Source organism: Lepisosteus oculatus, chromosome 10, assembly GCF_040954835.1.
Source record: "Lepisosteus oculatus isolate fLepOcu1 chromosome 10, fLepOcu1.hap2, whole genome shotgun sequence".
NCBI classification, from domain to species: domain Eukaryota; kingdom Metazoa; phylum Chordata; class Actinopteri; order Semionotiformes; family Lepisosteidae; genus Lepisosteus; species Lepisosteus oculatus.
In genome coordinates, this window is record NC_090705.1 from 22,717,151 (window position 1) to 22,737,568 (window position 20,418).

The window sequence follows — 20,418 nt, forward strand, 5'->3', positions numbered from 1 at the left end:
TAACTTTTATCGCCCCTAAGGGAATTTGTCTTGCACCTCACATGCTCATAAATGTATAACATATGACTATAATACAGTACTGTAACAGTACAATACCATATTACAGAACAGCAGTCAACAACATCCATCAGAACCCCTCCAGTACCATAAGATTAATAACAGACAGTTAGCTACTACTACGCCACCCTGCCACGACTGTAGCACTGTGTTGTTGTCAGCTGTGTATCCATGTCTTGTGATTTCGAGGTGAGCTGATCGACTATTGGCAATCCCTTTCTGTTGAGCAGGTGTGACGGAGGAGCTGCTGCAGGCTGTCAGTGCGCAGTACCAGCAGAGGAACCTGACGCTGCCCGTCAGAGTCCTGCTGCTGCGCTTCTTCAGCCGCCTCTACCTGCAGGAGCACGAGGTCAGCCCCCAGGTCTCCAGGTACACCTCCGCTCTCCTCTCCTCTTCTTTCCCGAGCTGCTCGTAGAGGGGATCTGCGTGTCCAAATCAGCTTGCCGGCAGCCATATCTCTCTGCAGTTCACAGCTGGCAGCCCACTGAAGCTCAGCAGGTGTGAGCCTGGTCAGTACCTGGATGGGAGACCTCCTGGGAAAAACTAAGGTTGCTGCTGGAAGAGGTGTTAGTGGGGCCAGCAGGGGGCGCTCACCCTGCAGTCTATCTGGGTCCTGATGCCCCAGTATAGTGACGGGGACACAATACTGTAAACAGGCGCCGTCCTTCGGATGAGATGTAAAACTGAGGTCCTGACTCTCTGTGGTCATTAAAAATCAAATTTCCCACTGGCCCTTACCAGTCATGGCCTCCTAATAATCCCCATCTATGAATTGGCTTCATCACTCTGTTCTCCTCCCCACTGATAGCTGGTGTGTGGTGAGAGTACTGGCTCACTATGGCTGCCGTCACATCATCCAGGTGGGGCTGCACACTGGTGGTGGTGGTGGAGGGGAGTCCCCGTTACCTGTAAAGCGCTTTGAGTGGAGTGTCCAGAAAAGCGCTATATTAGTGGAAGCAATTATTATTATTATTATTATTATTATTAATTGTCTTATCTCTCTCTCTTTCTCAGGAGCAAAGTGCTGTCTCGCTGGCTGGCCGCCCTGCCCTTGCAGCTGGCACAGCTGGGCTTCAGGAACCCCCACCTGTCTGCCCAGCTCCTCCACACTGTGCAGGCTGCAGCTGCTCGACGCAACCGAGAGCTGCTGCACAGCCTCCAGACACACGCCTGCAGGCTCTACGGTGAGAGCAGGGCTGGGCGGGGGGAATGTGGGGGACTATTGGTCACCTCGTCCTTGGACAACTTTTCACCACTCGCTGCCTGCTTCAGCGTTTAGTCGCAGGCTACCTGTTTTACCTACGCAGGCTTTAGGAATAACAGTCTCTTCTTTAACTGAGATGTAGTTAGAGGGTGGCATGGTGGTGCAAGGTTTAGCATTGTTGTCTCACAAACGCTGGGGCCCCGAGTTCGATTCCAGACCTGGGGCGCTAACTGAGTGCTACTCGTGTGGCTTTTCTCCGGGTGCCGTAGTTTCCTCCCACAGTCCGCAAACATACTGGTAGTTTAATTGTTTTCTGGGAAAACTGGCCCCGGTGTGAGTGTGTGCGTGACTGTGTTTGTTCTTGCCCTGCGATGGACTGGCGTCCTGTCCAGTGTCTAACCTGCCTTGCACGTGTTTCTTGCCAGGATAGGCTCAGAGACCCTGTGACCCCGAATTGGATGAAACAGTTAGAAAATGGGATGGATTTGTAGTTAGCCCCCTTAGGCCTTTGGTGATATCATTGCTGCAGATTACATTTTGTACTTTAGTTTGAAAATAATATTATTTTATTTCTGTTGGTATACAGTTCTGCGTAGTTTTGAAACAAGTCTGGGATGGCCACCCAGAGAGCGCAGAGAGACACACCCTGCTCTCTTATTCCTCAGCTCTAAAGCACATGCAAGAATGAGTGCATTTTATAAAACTGGCACGGCCCCAATCAAAAAATTTGTGTTGCCATAAATGCAGTGTTTAGAACAAGGACACAGTGTATTTAAACACAGAGTATAGAATGGCGTCTCTGATGTAAGAATATTTGAAACACCAACACAGAATGTCAATTCTGATGCCCAGCTGTTTGAGAACATCACATACTCTTTTAGTCAGTTAAATAAGAATTCAACAGCTCAGTCTGGACTTTTATTTTAATACTAAGAGAACTGACTAAGTGTAGTGTTTGATCTAAAGATTGAACAGATTGAACTACATTGAGTTAAAAGCTACGGATGCCTTATTTTACAAGTTACCGTCTGATTGACATGAAATAATAGGTTTGAGGCAGTTCGATCATTTCTGCCGTAGCAGCTAAGTCAGATGCTGTGCTTGAGGCTCCACTCGGTGGCAGATCGTCTCATCTGTTTTATCGCAGTTCAGGAGCTAGATTCACACCTTTCCCTGTAGCTCCTTTTTATTCTTTCTGGCTTACAAGGTGTCCTTGGATGTAGCGAGTGAACAGCTCTTACAAACACAAACAGCATGTGAGCTCATTTTGCAGGTGTAAACAGCCATACCTTAACAAACCCTTCTCTCCTTGAAGAAATAATGCAGTAGTGTCAGAAATCAGCGGCCTTCCTGTGTTCCTTACAACAGTATTATGGCTGTACCATTCTTGACCTTTTCAGATTTTCTGTTTAATGAAGTAAGTATCAGTGAGTCAGTGCAGTGGGTCTGTTGCCGTGAGATGTACTGCTCTCAACATATAAGCTCTTTGCTCCAAATATTGGGAATCCTCACAGTGAGCAGCGAAAACAGCTTAAACGCAGCGAAGCATGTACTAAACAAGACGGAGATAATCGCAGCCTGTTCTGTCGGGGTGGGATGTTGAGGTTATGTCATGGTGGATGGTGTCTGGGTTTCAAGTGCACTTTCTACCAGGTTCTGATAGGGTGGCGGAGAATTGCTGTGGCTGGACAGTGAGCATCTAACCAGCCATGCGTCGCCTATTAATCTGACTGTGGGCTTGTATCTTGGCCAGCAGGTGTGAAAACAAGGGTCCACTTTCTAAAAATGACTTTGTTCTGCATTTTAAGTTTAACAAGGTTTTAAATAATGTCTGGTGTAGCTGATGTTTATATAGTATAAGATGGCCTTGGAAAAACAACACCTGAGATATTTGCTTATGGAAAATGGACAAAATTAAAATTTGAGTATACATACATGAGAGTATACATAACAAAAACACATCAGGATATCATGCAAGAACACGTCAGGACTTTAAAATGTGGTTTATTTATAGGTAGCAAAGGAACAAGTAATAGGTTTATTCCATGCAGAAAAAAAAGAAGAAAGAAAACAACGTTTCGGCCGTGGAGCCTTTTTCAGGTGTGAATAAACCTATTACTTGTTCCTTTGCAGCCTACGCATGCTGACGCAGCTACCCACCTGAACTACTTATTTATGGGTATATACAAATCTAATTGCTAGCATGATAGCCTAGCCCTAAGGATGAGATTTACGATGCTACCTGCCCACATGTATGAAGCTGGGGGAAGGGATCTATTTATACCCCAGCAGGATGTTCTGTCAATGGGGGTTGTCATCCTTCTCACAGATTTTCATTTCTGAGCTCCAGTTGGCTGTAAGAATCAAAAGGCTTTTGGGACCCGAGTCATGAACAGGTTTACAGCATGAGCAGAATTTTTGGTTCAGAGAAAAAGCTGCAGTTTTATTCCTATTCATAAATCACCTGACAGTGAAGCGAAGAATGGGGTGGGAAAAAAGCACACTGGGAAATAATGTTAAGTGCGCTTAGGGTGATGAAGCATTAGCAGTGGCCTTTTGGGTTTCTCTGAAACGTGTCAGTAAGGCGGTTTAAGAACCAGACTGCCTGGCAGGTGCTGCTCTTTTCTTTCTTTTCTTGTAAGAGATGGAGAGAAGGGGCAAGTGAGGCATTGTGTGTGGGTGCTGGGGTGGCAGAGGGGCAGAACCACCCCCAAAAAACCAAATCTGATGGGGATCATGTCCTGGATGAATCTCTCCATCCCGACCCCTCTGGGTTTGCATGTCTCCCCCTATTTATGCAACTGTCCCAGTTCAGGCACTCCTCCACTGGAACACGCGGCCTGGACGCACAGGGAAGGAGGTGGAGCAGAGGAGACGTAGAAAAAAAAAAAGAACAAAGGAGACTGTGATATAAGAGTGCGTTTGAAATCTTGTGCTTCGCTCATCACAAGACACCGTTTGTCTGCTTGGCCGTGACATCAGCAAGTGCGCAAGAGGGGTCATTTGTCTCTGATCAGTACAGATGGGGCTGGAAAGAGTGTAGGCGGGCTGAGGAGAGGTCTGCCTCAGCTTTTTGCCTTAGGTTGTGTGTGGTCTTACAGAGGCCTTTTCATTTCGAAGAAGGGAGCCTTCTGCCCAGTGTGTGCTGGCTTATAGATTGGTGTGCAGGGATTCCTGGTCTCTCCTGCTGGGCTGTTGTCCAGCTGCTCCATGTTTCTGAGGCTATTTTTGGAAAGCAATCCAACTTCCGGCTCCAAGCTTGTATGCTTATGTACTGGGCTTAATGGCTGCAACCACCTTCAGAATAGTTTGGATACACTTCCTGTCATCCCAGTGGATACTGGGACTTAGAAAGCAAGTATTTCAGCTTGCAGTGTTTCATCCCTGGAACTATATAATATAACTTTATTTCTTAAATTTACAGAGCATAAGGGGTTATAAATGAACTGAACTAATCAATCAGTATGTAGGCACCTTAGATCTGGTTTAGAGCCACCTAATAAAGTTTAAGTGTCAAGCATGCACAGTGTCTTGTCACACAGTCTGTCTTAAATCAGTGGTCAACCCCCGTCTGCTCTAAATTATTTTGAGTAGTCTAGTGAGAGAGTCTTCTGTAAAAAAAATAACAAGGGAAAGAAAACCTTCGCTTTCAATACTGATGTTCCTGGCAAACAATGAGCACAAGGCAGGATACACCTTCGACAGGACACCAGCTTATTGCAGGGCACACAAAGGTACAAACACATGTACACTCACACAGGGGCCAATTTTGCAGAACCCAGTTAACCAACTAGCATGCCTTTTGGCTGTGGGAGGAAACCGGAGCACCCGGATGAAACTCATACAAACCGGGGGAGAACATACAAACTCCACACAGATAGCACCCCAGTAATTGAACCCAGGGCTCCAGCACTGCAAGGCAGCTGTGTTAAGCACCGTGGTGTTATTTAATAACTTATTGCTACATTGCTTGTGATACTGTTGAATTAAAAGAATGCTTCATATACTGTACATTATTTAAAGCTATTTGCTAATATTGTAAGTTGCAGTTACCTGAGATGATTAAGGCACTGCAAAGGGATGATTGTTTAATAAGTGGCTTTAGAAAAAGCTGTAATGGCCTCTAAGTACCGGAGGACTGAAATGTATGTTAAAATATAGTATTTTCTATCACATAAAAGGTGTAACAGCTTTAGAGTTCAAAGAAGGGCAACAAGAATGGTTCCTGGAGATTGTCTGATACAGATGGATTAAAGGTTTACATTCTTATGACTTTAGGAGATATTAGATTGAGAGGAAATTTCATCCAGTTGGTATATAACATCACAAAGTGTCTGGATGTGATATTTCACTATTTCATGCTCGGTAGAAAAAAAGAGCACATGGGGGATTAATTCCAGACTGAATATAGGAAAGGCGTCTTCATGCCAAGTTGGGTATTTGAAACCCAGGCTGAAGAGAAGTAGCTAGAAGATATTTTACATTAATTTGACTACTAACCTGCTAATGTACTAATCAAACTAGTACAAAGGGCCAAATGACCTTGTCTTGTGTCTATGTTTTCTTATCTTATTACGTGTGATAAAAACATAGTGTACTGTAAGTTTGAATGCTGTACCTTAATGGTACTTTTGCGTTCATTTATATACTTTGTAATACCTGACAATGGTCTTTCGGCCATTATTGATAGCCTTTCCTGATAAAGTGAGTGCTTATTTTAGATAATTCTACTCTATTTTTACGGAACTCTACATTTTTCATACAGGGCATTTGTGATAAAATCTGGAGATGTATTGAGGCTCTGTTCCTATTCGAACCCGTTTGGGCTGCTGTAGATGCTGGATATCACGCGAGTGCCCTTGCATTGCGGTGTCAGTGCTGTGAAACTGTTGTCATTTCTCTGCAGACCCAGAGGAGGGCAGTGTGGTTCTGCTGCCGCAGGACTCCCAGCACCACCTGGTCCAGCTGGTGTACTTCCTGCCCAGCCTGCCGCCTGACCTGCTGTCCTGTCTGAGCCGCTGCTGCACCGCGGGGAGAGTGTCCGCCAGCCTGGCTGCTGCTCTCATCCGTATTGTGCACATGAGGTAACCTTGTCTCCCCTGGCTTTACACCTCCTCTGACCTGTCCCTTGGTCCGTTTCGCACGGCCGCCCGTCCGACTGGGCCCTTGGTCCGTTTCACACTGCAGCTCGTCTGACTGGGCCCTTGGTCCGTTTCACATGACTGCGTTGTACTGCATCACAAACTTAGCAGTGGCCGTGCTTCTCTTACCTTCAAAAAGAACAAAGTCAAAGGATATTTAGCCATAAAATTGACTGTTAAAAGACAGTAAGAATGTTAAGTGGATTTACAATGTGCACGTATCTACAGGGTTGCATCTTGATGCGATAGAATGTGCTGTTTGTGATGAGAGGACTTTCAGTAGGAAGGCTGGAGAGCTCTGTGAAGGGCGATGTCTGCCTTTTTAGATCCACAGGGCCTGTGGATCATGATAGATAGTGAGTACAGCAAGCTGTCTCTTCCATTTCTTTTTCATTGCAGTTTTATTTTTTTGTTTTTGCTTTTCCACTCCTTGTGGGCAATTTTACACGTCTTAAGGTAGCTGTTGAACGGCAAAATGAATGTTTATTGTCATCATCAGTACTTGACTTCTTAGAAATATGAAATGAACTAATTTAGCTATTGGAGATGTTTGGCTCTCTGTGGGATTTACAAAGAGGCTCGTCTTTGTTGGCTGCAGAGTGGAGACGTGAACTGGATATTCTTTAGTATAAATTGGATCAAACAGTCTCACACAATGAGAGCCCTGTAGTTAGAGATGGCAGGGAACGCACAGATCCTTCTTGTTCAAATGTTTAAGCACTAAGCTGCGACTTGATTTAGTTGTTTGTGTCAAAAACGGACAGCAACAAGGCTGACACTCATGGAGCACTGCAGTGAAATCAGGCAACTCTAACTGGCCTTCATGCTCGTAGTTTTTAAATCCTCAACTTAGATTTTCATCAGTCCTCTGGGGCAAGACAGAACACAGTGCCAGGGTTTCTGATCTGGAGATGTTTGTGCACTCCTCAGGGGTGATTGACAGGATACAAGCCCCATTATGTAGGCTAGGTCTGAGATAATCAGTGCAGTGGTTTTAGATCTGGGGCTTGTGTGAAGGGGTGCCGACAGCCTAGTTCAGTGAAGCAGCAGTGTGTGATTGTCACTGGGGGAGCAGGCTCCTGGCTGCTGTGATGCTGTCCTGGGCTGTGTCATTAGCCCCAGGCCCCTCACTCATTTTATGGAGAGCAGTGGGGTTGTGGAACCGATTATGTGTTCCCCATGCTGTTCTCTGCGCCCATGTGGTTTCATGAGCAATGCACCCCAGAGCTCCTCCTTTTTATTCCCCCCCAAGCTTTTGGTTAATTATTTTCTTTTCATCTCAAACCTTATGAGTCTCTGTGGCTTTTTCAAACCGGCCCCCTTGACGTGCATTTTACGAAAGAGCAGAGGTTCTGATGCAGACGCATGGCTATCCTCAATAGGGTTCTTTAAAACCAAAAACACAACAAAACATTTGTGTGGTTCAAGAATTCTCCACTCTATTGTGTGTGAAGGGCACATATGTTCAGCAAGTGTGTAGGGTAATCACACCCTGGTGTTCACCCTTACCAATCTCAAGCAATGTTAATTCCTAGATGTCTCCTGTGTTCATAAGAAAACTCCATAAAGGCACTCCTACACTTTTTTATGTAATACTTTACAAAGGTGTTAAGCTGCTGAGCTATGAGGAGGTATTGGGAATGACCCTTTCAGGGTTTTATGTTTTAAGATGCGTGTCAATTATGTAATTGGAATGCGATTTAGACGTATGTTTACAATGCAATAGGAATCACAGAATCATGGCGACCAAGGGTTAGTAGTGAAGAATATTATAAGATAACATTCAGATGACATCATGTTAGGAATAGACCATCAAATTCAGTGGTCAACTATAATAATATCAGGAATGTTTGTAGAAAGAGAGAAGTGGTTATTGTGGGAGAATTTCATTTCCCTCACGTAAATTGGTTAATAAGTGTTACAATCACAAGGATGTCAGGAACTGAAATGGGAGACTGGCTAATGACTGCTTTCTTACTCTATCAGAGCTTTGGTAAGAGGAGAACCATTAGAGAGCAATGACGATATGGTATGTTTTGAAGTACAGACACAAGGCAAAGTGTAAGAGAAGCAAGATAGGATAAGGATATTCTGCTGGAAGCAGAGTAAGGTTTGTTCTGTAAGTAAATCAAAGGCTAAGAAACAGTTGCCAAAATAGTTTAATAAATCAAAAAAAGGAGAAGGTCAAGTAAAAAGAACAGCCTTCATTTAAAGAAAAAGAATATAACAAATCAGAAGCACAGTTAATTATTTTAATTTATATTGGAAAGACTGAGAGATTAAAGAGAAATAGGCTAAAATAAGCCTTGCTTTTTTACATGTTTTTTTACATTATTACAAATACATAATGATGTTTCTTAGAGATAATAGATGTATTAAAAGTATGGATCACCAAGTGTTTAAAAAAGAAAGAAACTGACAATATGTCCCAGCAAAACAAACATTTCCTTTGCTCACTTCTGTATTTACATTGTAATGTAAATGTACTGTATCAAATTATATTTAGATATAAGAAAAATTACAGTATTAACACAGAAATCCCAAGCTTCAAGAACACTTATGTTGACAAAATGTCATCTTTAAAGACTTCAGAAATGTTGAGATGTAGTTAAGATCATGGATGCAGTTCTAAATGAATGGTAGTTAAATGAATTAATTCTGTAGCAGTCAGTATTTTGTAAATCCTCTTTAGGCTCTGATAACCACATGGAGGTGCTTCCTGTGCATTTTAAAAGGCTCTTAAATTCCTCATGAGGTATATTCAAACTCTTCCCCTACAGAAGCCACCACAGCCCCTCCAAGTTGTGTGGTTTGGTCTTGTGATCTGCTCTCTTTAGCACATACGATAAACATTTTACTAGAGACACTGAAGAGCAATCATGATTACTTATTTTGATGCTCTCTAAACCACTTGGGCATTGAGCTTGATACAGGCTTTTTATTGTCATTCTGTTATATAGTCCTGTTGTAAAAATGCTTCAAGACAGAATTCAAGACATTTCTATAAGCACTGGAATTTGTTCCACAGTTTTAATTTGTGCATCATCAAAGGATGCAAGAAGGATGTATCGCTGAAAGTGCAGAGTTATATCAAAGAATGTTTTGTTGAAAGTGTACACTGTACTTGTAATCTGTACTTGTGATCTCATTTTGAATATTATGTACGATTTTGATCACCTAGTTACAGTAATACACTGCTGCTCTGGAATCAGTCCAGTGAAGAGCAACCATATATTTCTAAGCTGGATGCAAGATATTGTCCAGTGTTGTGTCCACAGCCAGACACTAGATGGCAGTGTTTCTCTTCTCTTGCTCTGTAGCAGACCTGTGTGCTCTGATGTATTCATTCACAAGAGTGTTGGTGAGTGACAGAACACTGTGGTAAATCTGAATTTCCACTTGTTGTACTGGGTACGAGTTTAATTGAACAAATAATTAATCATCAAGCTGAGCATGCAGAGTGAACAGTTGTTCTACATCGTAAGCTAATCATACGTTAGGACTGTGGAGGGGTGATGCACACCTTCTTCTGAGTGACAGAAACGAACTGACAAAAGCTGCCTTATTGGGTTTTTATTTTTCAGATTGTCTTCAGAACGGTGTTTTAAAAAGTTCTATTGAAGAGGGAGAACTGTAGATTAAAACATTGTATGGTTTTGTGTGCTGCTGTCACATTTGGATTTTCAGTCTGTTGACTGCCCCTTGTTAAACACTTTGTAGATCATGTTTTTTTCTCCGGTTGTTTACAAGGATGCTTTGTGGCTAAAGGCTAAGACCAGCGGCATGTACTGCTAATCTGATTTCTTTGGGAAATTGTTGATTTAATGTAATGGCTGTGAGCTAAACATGCTATATAAATGTCCCGAGTGTTTTGTATGCTTTAGGATTACCCTGAAGATTGTTATGCTCAAAAGCGATAATGCCATTTACATCTGTATCGCTTTAAAATGCATTTTAATGTCCAACTAAGGCAGTAAATGAGCTGCTTCCACAGACATTCTGTAGGCAAACGAGAGGAAAGAAATCTCTAGAGATCGCACAACATTGATTAAAACAGTTACTTAACAGAAGAAAAACAATGAAGAATTGCTAGTGGGCGCAGCTCTTTTTAGACGAAAAAAGAAAATTGATTTAGTCTTTCATAGATATTTTTTTATCAGCTGGGAAGGGATGAGCAGTTGTATAAAAAGAGACTGTTCCTAGTAACGATAATTAGATCTTCTCCTGTTGTATTTAAAGCCCATCTAATTAGATGTCTGTAGGCTTTTTCCTGGCAGTTTCCATCATTTTCGGAAGAGGTTCTAAAGCTGCACACAGCCAACGGCGCTGTGGCCAAAATAACCCTGTATAAGTGCCTGGAAAGGGGCTGTGTGCCCCGCCAGCTGTGTTGTTCAAGTCCGGCAGCAGCAGAAAGGTGTGCTTTGCGTCAGAGACGCATGCAGAGATTGCTCAAATGGGGCTTTCCAGGGAGGGGGCAGGAGTGACACTGACGAAGGTAATTCGCATGTACAAACTGAAGAACCGATGCCAGACTTGGTGCTCATTAATCTGCAGAAACCAGAAAAGATGCAAGGCATTCTTCACCTCTGCTCATTTCTTTTGTTGTTGGTTTCTGTCTGATACAGCGCTATTCAGAACTAAAATACAAATTGATAGCAAGATCAATGCATAACCTCTCCTGAGCAAATTATTTTAGACCTCCTCGTTGATCACACTGGAGAATAGGAATAACTATTTCTACTCATTATGTACAGTTTTATAATAGAAAGTGGATACCGTAGAAAAAGAATATTCAAGTATCCACCAAAGAACGTGTATACAACTGTAAACATCTACTCAATTACATTGTTTTTTTTCTATCTTAGTATGAATTCAGACATTTCTTATTTAAAAGGCTGCAAGTATTTATGATGTGTCCTTCTATGCAGTGCTCTCCAGCTGTTGTTCTGGAGCGAGGAGCTTTTGGACATTGATACTGTCAGTCCTGCAAGCAGTGCGTTTGTCACAGTGTCTGTTATGTGCTCAATTATGCATTACTTTGATCAGGGATTTCTCTTTTGCAGCGGAAAAATATTTTATTGTAGTATGCAAAAATGAACGGTTGCGCTATAAGCCTAAATTAGAATAGTTCGAATATTGTGTGTAAGTTTTGGTGTGTAAGACCACCTTATAGAAAATATATTCTGCTCTGGAAGCAGACCAGAGAAAAGCAAACAAATACATTCTTTAGCTTAAGGGAAACTCCCATGCTAACAGGATGGAGGAACTGAACCATTTTAGTCTTGAACATGAGATGGCCCCAGCAGATGTCAGAATAACAGTGAAACATCAGGGGACACAAGTGGAAACTACATGGAAGCACGTGTCTGGAAAGACCAGAACAGGAGGCACTTCTTTGCACTTAGGGTTGTGGGAGTGTGGAGTAAGCTGCCCAGCCATGTGGTTGTAGCTGTAATACATAAATAATTCTAATTAAATTAATAATTCACTGACAGCATAAAGCTGCAGATCACGCAAAGCATTTAAGTTGCCGATACTCATTTGATCAGGAAATGGACTCCGTGTGTGCTGTGCCATGGTACGGCAAAAGTTGTTGCTCTTAAGAGAAAATCAACATCTAATTTGCTGTATGAGGCTGACATTTGACTCACGTCTTCTGGAATCGATGAGGCAAAATTGTCAGCATTTGATGTCAAAGGGCCTGGGACGGATACTCAGAAAAATGGATATGTCTGCCTGTATAACTATAGGCACATATCAAGCCTACACGTGGACCATCTGGTACAATTGATAATGGACATAAATTCCTTCTTTGAGGCAACATGTTATGGAATCACACCCCAGGATTTCACTGAATAAATGTTCCTATATAGTGCGTCTGAGAGAGCTGTGTGCTCTTCTGCAGCCTGTTTGTGAGTAGTGCACAATGGTAGTGTTGAATGTGTTTACAGTTAACAAGTGAAAGCCTAAGGATGTTTAAGTGCTGTCGTCGACTAGATCATGTGTAAACTGGTACCCATGTGAGGCCTGTATAACACAATACCACTGTTCAGTGCATGTTACCCATACAGCCCAGCAGATTTAATCGCAGCATTTTTGTAACAAGTATGCAGTACTGTTAGCTGGTTAGGAAGGTTTCAAAAAGTCCCAATTACATGTGTGGGAAATAAAGATTTTTTCACCACCAATAACCTCCTTTCGCCCCAGCTTTTCTGATTGACCCAAAAGAAAGTGAACAGAAGGCCATTCTTTACGCAAAGGGGAGTGGGAGTATGGAACAGGCTACCCAGCCATGTTGTTAAAGCCAATACTCTGGCTTCTTTCAAAAATTGGTTCAGATCATTTAGCTACTAGCTAGTAAATAGCGTAGATGACCCAAATGGTCTCCCCTCCTTTTGTAAGCATTCTTTTGTTCTAGCTCATAGACATAATTTTGCTATTGCGCATCGCTGTCGGAATGTAATTCAGAATTCAGCTCGTTCACGTTTGGGAATCCTGGTGTGTTTTTAAAATCGCGCAGAAATAGGGAATCCAGCCTTCTGCATTCCTGGCTGGGTGCTGGTGAGTGTGATGACAGTTCGTCATGTCTCGGGGCTGTCCCTACTTTCCTTGTGTAACTGGATGACGCAGTACCAGGCTTGTCGCGGGTGATCCTGCTGATGTCACTGGAGTACAGTTATGAAAACTGAAGGATTGGAAGCTGAATGCAATCATTTTTAAGGAGACAAAGGAGCCTTTGGGAAACTTGGTCTAGAATGGCGAAAATGGGAATCAGCATATTTGCACGTGTCCTCGGGGCTGTTATGTAAATGCAGTTGTAGAGCATGATCTCTGTTGGAAACAAATATGTTATTTTGTGAGTTTAGCTCCCTGATCCCCTTCCTCTCGAGGGTTCGGAAGCCCAGGATGGCATGAGAATCTGTGAGCTGTCCCAGTAAGCCTTGCGGTGTGCGAAGTCTGATTGAAGAGGGGAGGAAGGCATGTCTTTGTGACACAGCTGGACTGTGGGCTCCTGGTGTGTAGAAACTGGAGCGTGCTGATCACACGGAAAGCCTGGCTTCAGTCTGCACTCACTCCTGAGCAGTGAGCCCTGGTTTCTGGGATATTGAGGGACCCCAGAATTACGTCTGCCATATTTCCATACACTCATAAATAAATAGAAACAAAGACAAAAGGCTAAGTGCTTGTTTTTCCAGGACTAGTTCGATTGGCCTAATACAGCTGGAATACAGGAAATGAACCCTTACGGCCAGTGTTGCTCTCAAGCCTTGCCCATTCCCATCATGAACCTCATGAGAAGTGAAATTACTGATAAAGAGCAAAGCGCATCTTTCTTGTTCGAGGTGACATGCTCTTTATATCCCATGCGTTGGGTGGTGAGCACAGCAGGGCTTGAAACAACAAGCCGATAGTTTGGACCCATTTGTAAGGCTCAGCGAATCACAAATTGATTTTGTTGATTTCTTCACACACCTTATTTTGACCCTAGCAGGTTTTCTTCAAACTCAGTCGACTTGCTTTCTTTAACCACAGTTAACCAAATTATGAAATGAGCTACTTCAGCTTGTGTGAATCTGAGACCCATTTAAGCTTTAATTTGCAGCGTATTGATGTTCTGACTGGGCACAATCATAGATTTCTGGGAGTGGCTCAGGCATAGATAATCAAGAAATGCAGCACAGATTGGTTCTCAGAATTAAAATATACTGCTTTGACAGCAGATAGAATGTATACTATATAGCGCCACGGTCGAAACAGCACAGACATGGTTATATCTTGTAGCTTGTCTTGTACATCATGTAGAGCTGTCAGGTGTTCATAATACCAGATGTGTTGTGGTGAAACTGGGAAATGACCGGTTAACACGTGTAAGTCTGTTTTTGCATGTGTGTCTTATTTCTTGGATCATAGCAGTGAGACGTCTCATGTTTATGCGGAGTGACAACCCTTTATTGTTGAAATAGATCAGCCACGCAGGGTCTATGCTGATCATTAGCCAATTACCATTGACTGCCTCCTAATTCAATCAAGCCTTGCTGGGCCGCATTGATTTCTGTGCTTTCTCCTGGGCGATGTCACCACGGGTGGGGCCCCCGACGAGGGCCAAGATCTTCCCCGAAGGGGTGCGTGAAACAGCGACGGCCCGATTTTTGGCCGGCCCCCCTGCGGGAGGCGGGGGTTGCAGTCGTGGCCTGTTTATGAGGAGGCCACGCCATCGGCCGCGGTTGTGAAGGTCTTCCTCTCCTTCCATCCCTGTTTGTGCTTTGTTGCCAGGTCCTCCCTGAGCGGCTGGACGCTGGGGGTGCAGGAGGCCGCCCTAAGTGACGTGGACTATTTCAGCTTCCTCTTCTCCACTCTCACAGGTAGGGCACGCTGGAAACTTCCCCCGTGTGTGACGTGCGAGCCACGTGCTCCTTTTCAAATCAGTACCCGAGTCAGGACTTTTTTTCCCCCCCTCTTGCCGGGTCTCAGACTGTGTGGTTCTGCCTCTCCTCTCTATGCAGGCTTCTCTGCGGAGGAGCTGTCTGTGCTGCAGGGAGGCAGTGAAGAGGACATGTGTGGCTCCTCTCCCCTGTCCCCACTCAGCCTTTACCACACCGAGCTGGAGCACTTCATGCACCACTGGGACGTGGTGGAGGTATGGTCATGGGCGACGGGCAATGCTCTTCCTCTGCTTCCCTTAATTTTTTCTCTCCTTCGCTTCACTTCTCTCTGTCATTTCTTCCATTTCCTGTTGTCCTGCTTCCTTACCTTCTCTTTTTTTCCTCATCTGCTCTCTCCCTCTTTCTGTCCATCCCCATAATTTCCAGTTACTCCCATCAGAATGCAGATGAACTTGAACTTTATTGCCATATGTAACCGATACATGTACTGGTACAATGGAATTCTTACTGACAGAAAGTCTCGATTGTTAAACCAAGTGTAAAAACACAAAGTGCAGACAGTGCATCAAGACAATATACAAACAGTAGACAATGTACAAGTAAACAAGTAAACAGTTTGAATGTTAACAATACAGACGTGTAAACAATGACTGGAGATGTGCAATAAATAAGAAATCATAATGAGGTAGATGGTGTAGGTGTGGTCCGAGGGGCATGGCTAAATGTGTTCGCCAATCGCACTGCTTGAGGAAAGAAGCTATTGAAATACTGACTCCCCAACAGATTTAAGTTCTCTTTTATACCTGTAGCCATATCGTTATTTAACACTTGACTTTCCCTGCAAATATGTATGCATATTGTTGTTCCTGTCATGTTTTTTTTCTCTTCTGTCTGTCTGTACACCAACACTGCTGCTGTAAAGCAACTTGGCCCCCCGGGGATAATAAAGACTCTCTTTTTCTCTATCTCTGTTCAGAGATGAAGGCCCAGCTTCGGGCTGGTTCGTACCTGTACCACTGATGCAGCATTTTACTGCAGGATAGCAGGCGGTTACAGCCGTACTCTTAAGATAAGCTGGCAGCAGACTGCACAGATCTCTCTCTGTCCCATTTCCCATGTCTGAAAATCCATCTTGTCCCAACAAATAGTGCTTTTCATAAACAAAATCCCTGTCTTATGACTAAATAATAGTTTGGTCAGGAAAAACAGAAAAAAGAGCAATCCTTCACCACCCAGCTGTAATTATCCACAGTAAGTTGATTATGCACTTGATATTATCTGGTCCTTCCTACTGGAACATGCTGCTAAAACATTAGGTTGCTGTGGCTTGTCTCAGCTTACCTCGAGGGAGTAGTACAAACTACAGCAGAAATACCGCCTTGGCCATTTACTGTAGCTGTTACCCTGCTCTGTGTGTTTGTCAGCCTGATCCTGACACCTGCTGTAAGTGGCGTCCTGAGCAGAGTCTGTTTTAAAGCCTCTCTTGGGAGAGTCTACAGCTTTTAGAGAGCTACAGCATGACGTGAGGCATTTGCTTCCTTCACCCCATCAATCAGCCTGCTTCAAGTCTGTCTCTACTTTTGCGCTTTGTACAGTTTCTTCTTGCAGGCTTTCTTTCACATGTTTAAACATTTCAGTTTTCAGTGTTTGCAACCATAATGCTTTTGACTCTCATATTTTTTCTACACCTATTACAGAAATTACAGTTGTCTTAATAGACTACCAATGTTTTATTTGCCCTTATGTCGTAGTACACTTGCTGACTAGGGAAAGGCCCTTTTACAGTGCTTAACAATCAAAGGCAGTTGACTTGCATGTCTGCTTTGCCTTACGTTGTTCACAGCCCAGTGATTTGTTTATTTCACAGATGCTGCCTTGCCTCATGCATCAGGTCATATTGTTAGAACTTCCATCTAGACCCACTCTTGTGGTACCAGAGAGAGGAAAGCACCTTTCCTGGCTTAGCAGGCTGCACTCTGTAGACTGTTGTTTTGCGATAGGTAGTGCGACGTTATGTGATGGCAGCACACAGTTATTATCTAAAGATTAAACGCGCCCTGAGCTGCAGTTAGGGGTAGTTTGATTATTTTTTCCCCCCCCCTTTGCATTTCCCCTATAGGGAAGTCTTGAAAAGCTCAAAGTGCATGTGGAGAGCTTTCTCAAGAGTTTGCAGTAGAGAGTGGGGGGGGAAACCCAAGGCTTGCTTTGTAAATGTCAGCTGGAGGCGGCATCAGTCAGCGGCCGCAGTTAAACGCCATGCAGTTCAGCCATAATGAGACAGATGTAGGAGAGTGACAGGGCTCTGGTACTCCACAGTTCAGCTCCTCACAGGGGTTACTTCTTAAAAGAAAAGGCACGACAATCTTTGTTCTCTTCCAGTGCTTCCAGTTGTTTGAAAGACCAGGAAGACAGATCTTACAGAGGAGGTGGTTTTTATATGGAAGGGGATAACCGATAATGGCTGATGACTTTGTCCTGAGATGGTGTAATTATTTTAAACCCTTTCGTAAAGATCAATATGTTGGTACTGCCTTTTGAAGAATTTTTATTATGCTTTATTCCAGTTGCTCCAGTTCACCTAGCTGTATACAGTAAGTGGGGATTAGCATTGCTGTGATGGACTAGTGTCATGTCATGACTAGTGTCAGAGGTCATGTGTTGTCTTGTCTGTTTAACTCTTTGGAAAACAGGATGAGGTCGGACCCGATGAGTCTGTGGCTCAGGTGTGAAAATAACTGACCTTTTACATTACAGGAAACAAAATGGCAAGTTTTGTTTTTCTACCCAAAGCCTGACTTGAAGCCAGGCTTTCAGGGAGTGAAGACATACTGATTGGCTGCACATCAGGGTGAACACCTTTACTCAAGCTATTTGTCCACATGTTGAACCAGACCCGAGTTGAAATCGCTCACATGATCGTTAGAAATAAATGTGTACGGTTGTTTTCCGGAGGGGCTGGAACCAGAGCGTGATGGTCATTTTAGCACCCGAAGAGGTGGCTGTGTTTTATCCGTGAGCAATGGAGCTGAAGGAGGAAGGAATTCACCTTGAGAAGACGTAGTTTCACATCAGCCAGTTTGTTTGCTGGAGTAGACCTGTCTTCATTTCATCATGGTTACTGTTAGGCATGCTGAAGTATTGTGAAGTCAGGTATGCAGTAGAGAGTCAGATACTGTGTGAAATTTTCTAACATCAACTGAAGACATCATCATGGACGAAATTGTCAATTTCCTGTAGATCCAAACATTCATGATGATGGTGACACAGAGACCTTGATAAAAGATGTACTTTTCCCACTGGTTAGCTTACGCATGATCCTCTAATCATGGATTTTGGAGGCTCTCATGAAACTGAACCTATATGGCACAGACGTATTGCACATTGGAACAAGGTGAAGTTAAGTCAACTCTGACACATAAAAATTAAAAACATAATTGTTGCTGCTGCAGCATGTTTGGCTGTTAAGGGGGAGGGAGTGCAGGTGGAGGGTGGGATTGGGAAGATGTAAGAAGCTGTGAGAGTGGGTAGGAGGAAGTACGAGGAGGGCTCGAGAGATTGAAATCTGGTTGACGAATTCCAGGGGAAATTCGAAAGCAACTAATCGGAAATTAATGGAGAGATTAGGTAGAAGTTGGGGTGAAGTTTCTGGGATAAATTTGGTCTTTAATATCTGTCTGGTGTAAGAATCTTGTGAAAGAATACAGGTGTCTTTTGCCTGAGTGGAGCCAAAAATGCGTTCGCGGTTCGTTTTATAATTGTTGAAAACTGTTTAAATGAATTAGTGCTAGTTTAAGTCCATGCATTCATAGTGATAATATAATTCGAATTCCTTACATTTTCTTGGCAAATTGAAGGTCAGAGGCCTTGACAGAACACAAAACTGAGCAAATGTGAAGTCTAAATCTGGTTGCTTAATCTTGTAGACTCTCGTGCAAAAACTAGACATTTATATTTTCACCATGGGAGGAACATGGCTATAGTGGACAGCTGTTCTGTGACAAACCTTAAGCACCATGGGGAAGAGGGGCATGTGCTGGTGGTTCTGTCAGCACCACGTGTCTCTTCAGTCACAAAAGTGACCTCACTGTTTATATGGTGTCGTTATGTTTGTCCATGGCCGTCTGTGACTTGCTGCATTGCTCTGGAGGAGAATTCTATGTGGACTGTGTGACCGTGAAGGACTAAGGAGATAAATTCTGTTCCAAACGCCTGCATAGCTTTTGACAGCCCATGCTGTAATCAGTGCTCCTCTCCGCACGGTCGTCTCTGAGGGGCCCTGCGTGTGTCTTCTCCATTGTGTGCGTCGAGCATGTCATATCATGGATAGCTGTTGATACATAGCAGGAATCTTCCTTTATAAACAAGAAGTGTGCAACATTTAGATTTTTCTTTTTACCTTTGTCCAATACATTTGGGTGTCACAGTGCTGCAGTGTGCATCCCAGTCTAAGTACCCTACTAGATCCGATTGGGCGGTGGGCCTAGCTGCCCCTGTCTCTTCCCATCAGGGCTAGGCAGACAGGAATATTAACCATCTTGGGGGGTTAGGGCCGAGATTATTGACAGGCTCCTGCTGCCCTCCATTAATGCTGATTAGAGCCGAGTCTGCCCTGGGGGTGGGGATGGGGGGGAGCACATATAAAGACTGATAATTTGTAAGAGCTCATGGCAAAAAAGAGGGAAATCAGTTTTCATTGCTTATTATCATGTCCGGGAGACTGTCACCTTATCCCATTTTAATTGAAACGGTGTCCAAGACAAGTGGTACAGAGCTGGGATGAGGCAAGGGAGAGGGGGAGCCTACAACATCGGGGGCTTAGATTGCCTGGATCACTGTTCAGTGCTCTTTACCTGGAGGAGCAGCTTGTACTGCTTTTGACTTCAAGGGCTGTGGCGGAAACAGATATTTAATGCCTTTGCTCATACTGTGGACAAGGAAGAGCTGTTCCATTCCGTTCAGCACATGCGTATGATTGTGTATAAGATTCTGTTGTATTCACAACCTTGTGCTCACTCCTGTCATGTTATGGTAATACTGCAGTCTCTCGCTTAGCACTGAGGGTGCATGCTAAAACACGGAGCCCTGTGGGAGTCAGTGTAATAGAGACAATAGCTTTCCCAAAAGCACGATTCTGTGCATGTGGATGAGAGGATCCAGGGGCCTAGAAACTCTGGGTGCTTCTGTCTGATCTGTCTGCATGTCACAGACAGAAAAACAGGCATACAGCCTTTAAATTAACAGCCAGGACAAAGAGCCATTGGTGATTCAGCACTAACCCTGCACACCTTTTGCAGAACTGTCAGAATTGGGCCTTGTGCGATTCAGTGCCAAGTTAGGTTGAGGCTGTTAAATAATCATCAGGCACCACTGGCAGACCACCCTCACAAGCCTATTCTTAATGCTCATGGGAGCATATAAATGGGTTACTGTTTATTTTTATTACTGTTTTGATTAATCTTAAACTAGTTTTATTTTAGGACTTGTACTGACTTTGTAGGCATCTCTTATAGAATCAATATAGCAATGTAGAGCCAATTATGATGTGGCTGTATCATTTGTTTTTGTTTCACTTTTTTATTCCTGTTTCTCAATGAAATTTACTCAGAATGCAAGCTGAAGAACCTCACCTCAT

At 43.5% G+C, this 20,418-nt stretch overlaps 1 protein-coding gene across 1 annotated transcript in view; it reads left to right on the top strand.

Annotated features, from left to right (window-relative positions):
- The window catches only part of tex10 (testis expressed 10), a 38,965-nt gene that overhangs the window by 7,752 nt on the left and 10,795 nt on the right, over positions 1 to 20,418 (top strand). The window contains exons 8-12 of the mRNA XM_069194998.1: positions 288 to 426; positions 1,072 to 1,241; positions 6,168 to 6,345; positions 14,677 to 14,765; positions 14,907 to 15,040. Coding sequence (XP_069051099.1) covers positions 288 to 426; positions 1,072 to 1,241; positions 6,168 to 6,345; positions 14,677 to 14,765; positions 14,907 to 15,040 — 710 coding nt within the window. The remainder of the gene's footprint in view (positions 1 to 287; positions 427 to 1,071; positions 1,242 to 6,167; positions 6,346 to 14,676; positions 14,766 to 14,906; positions 15,041 to 20,418) is intronic.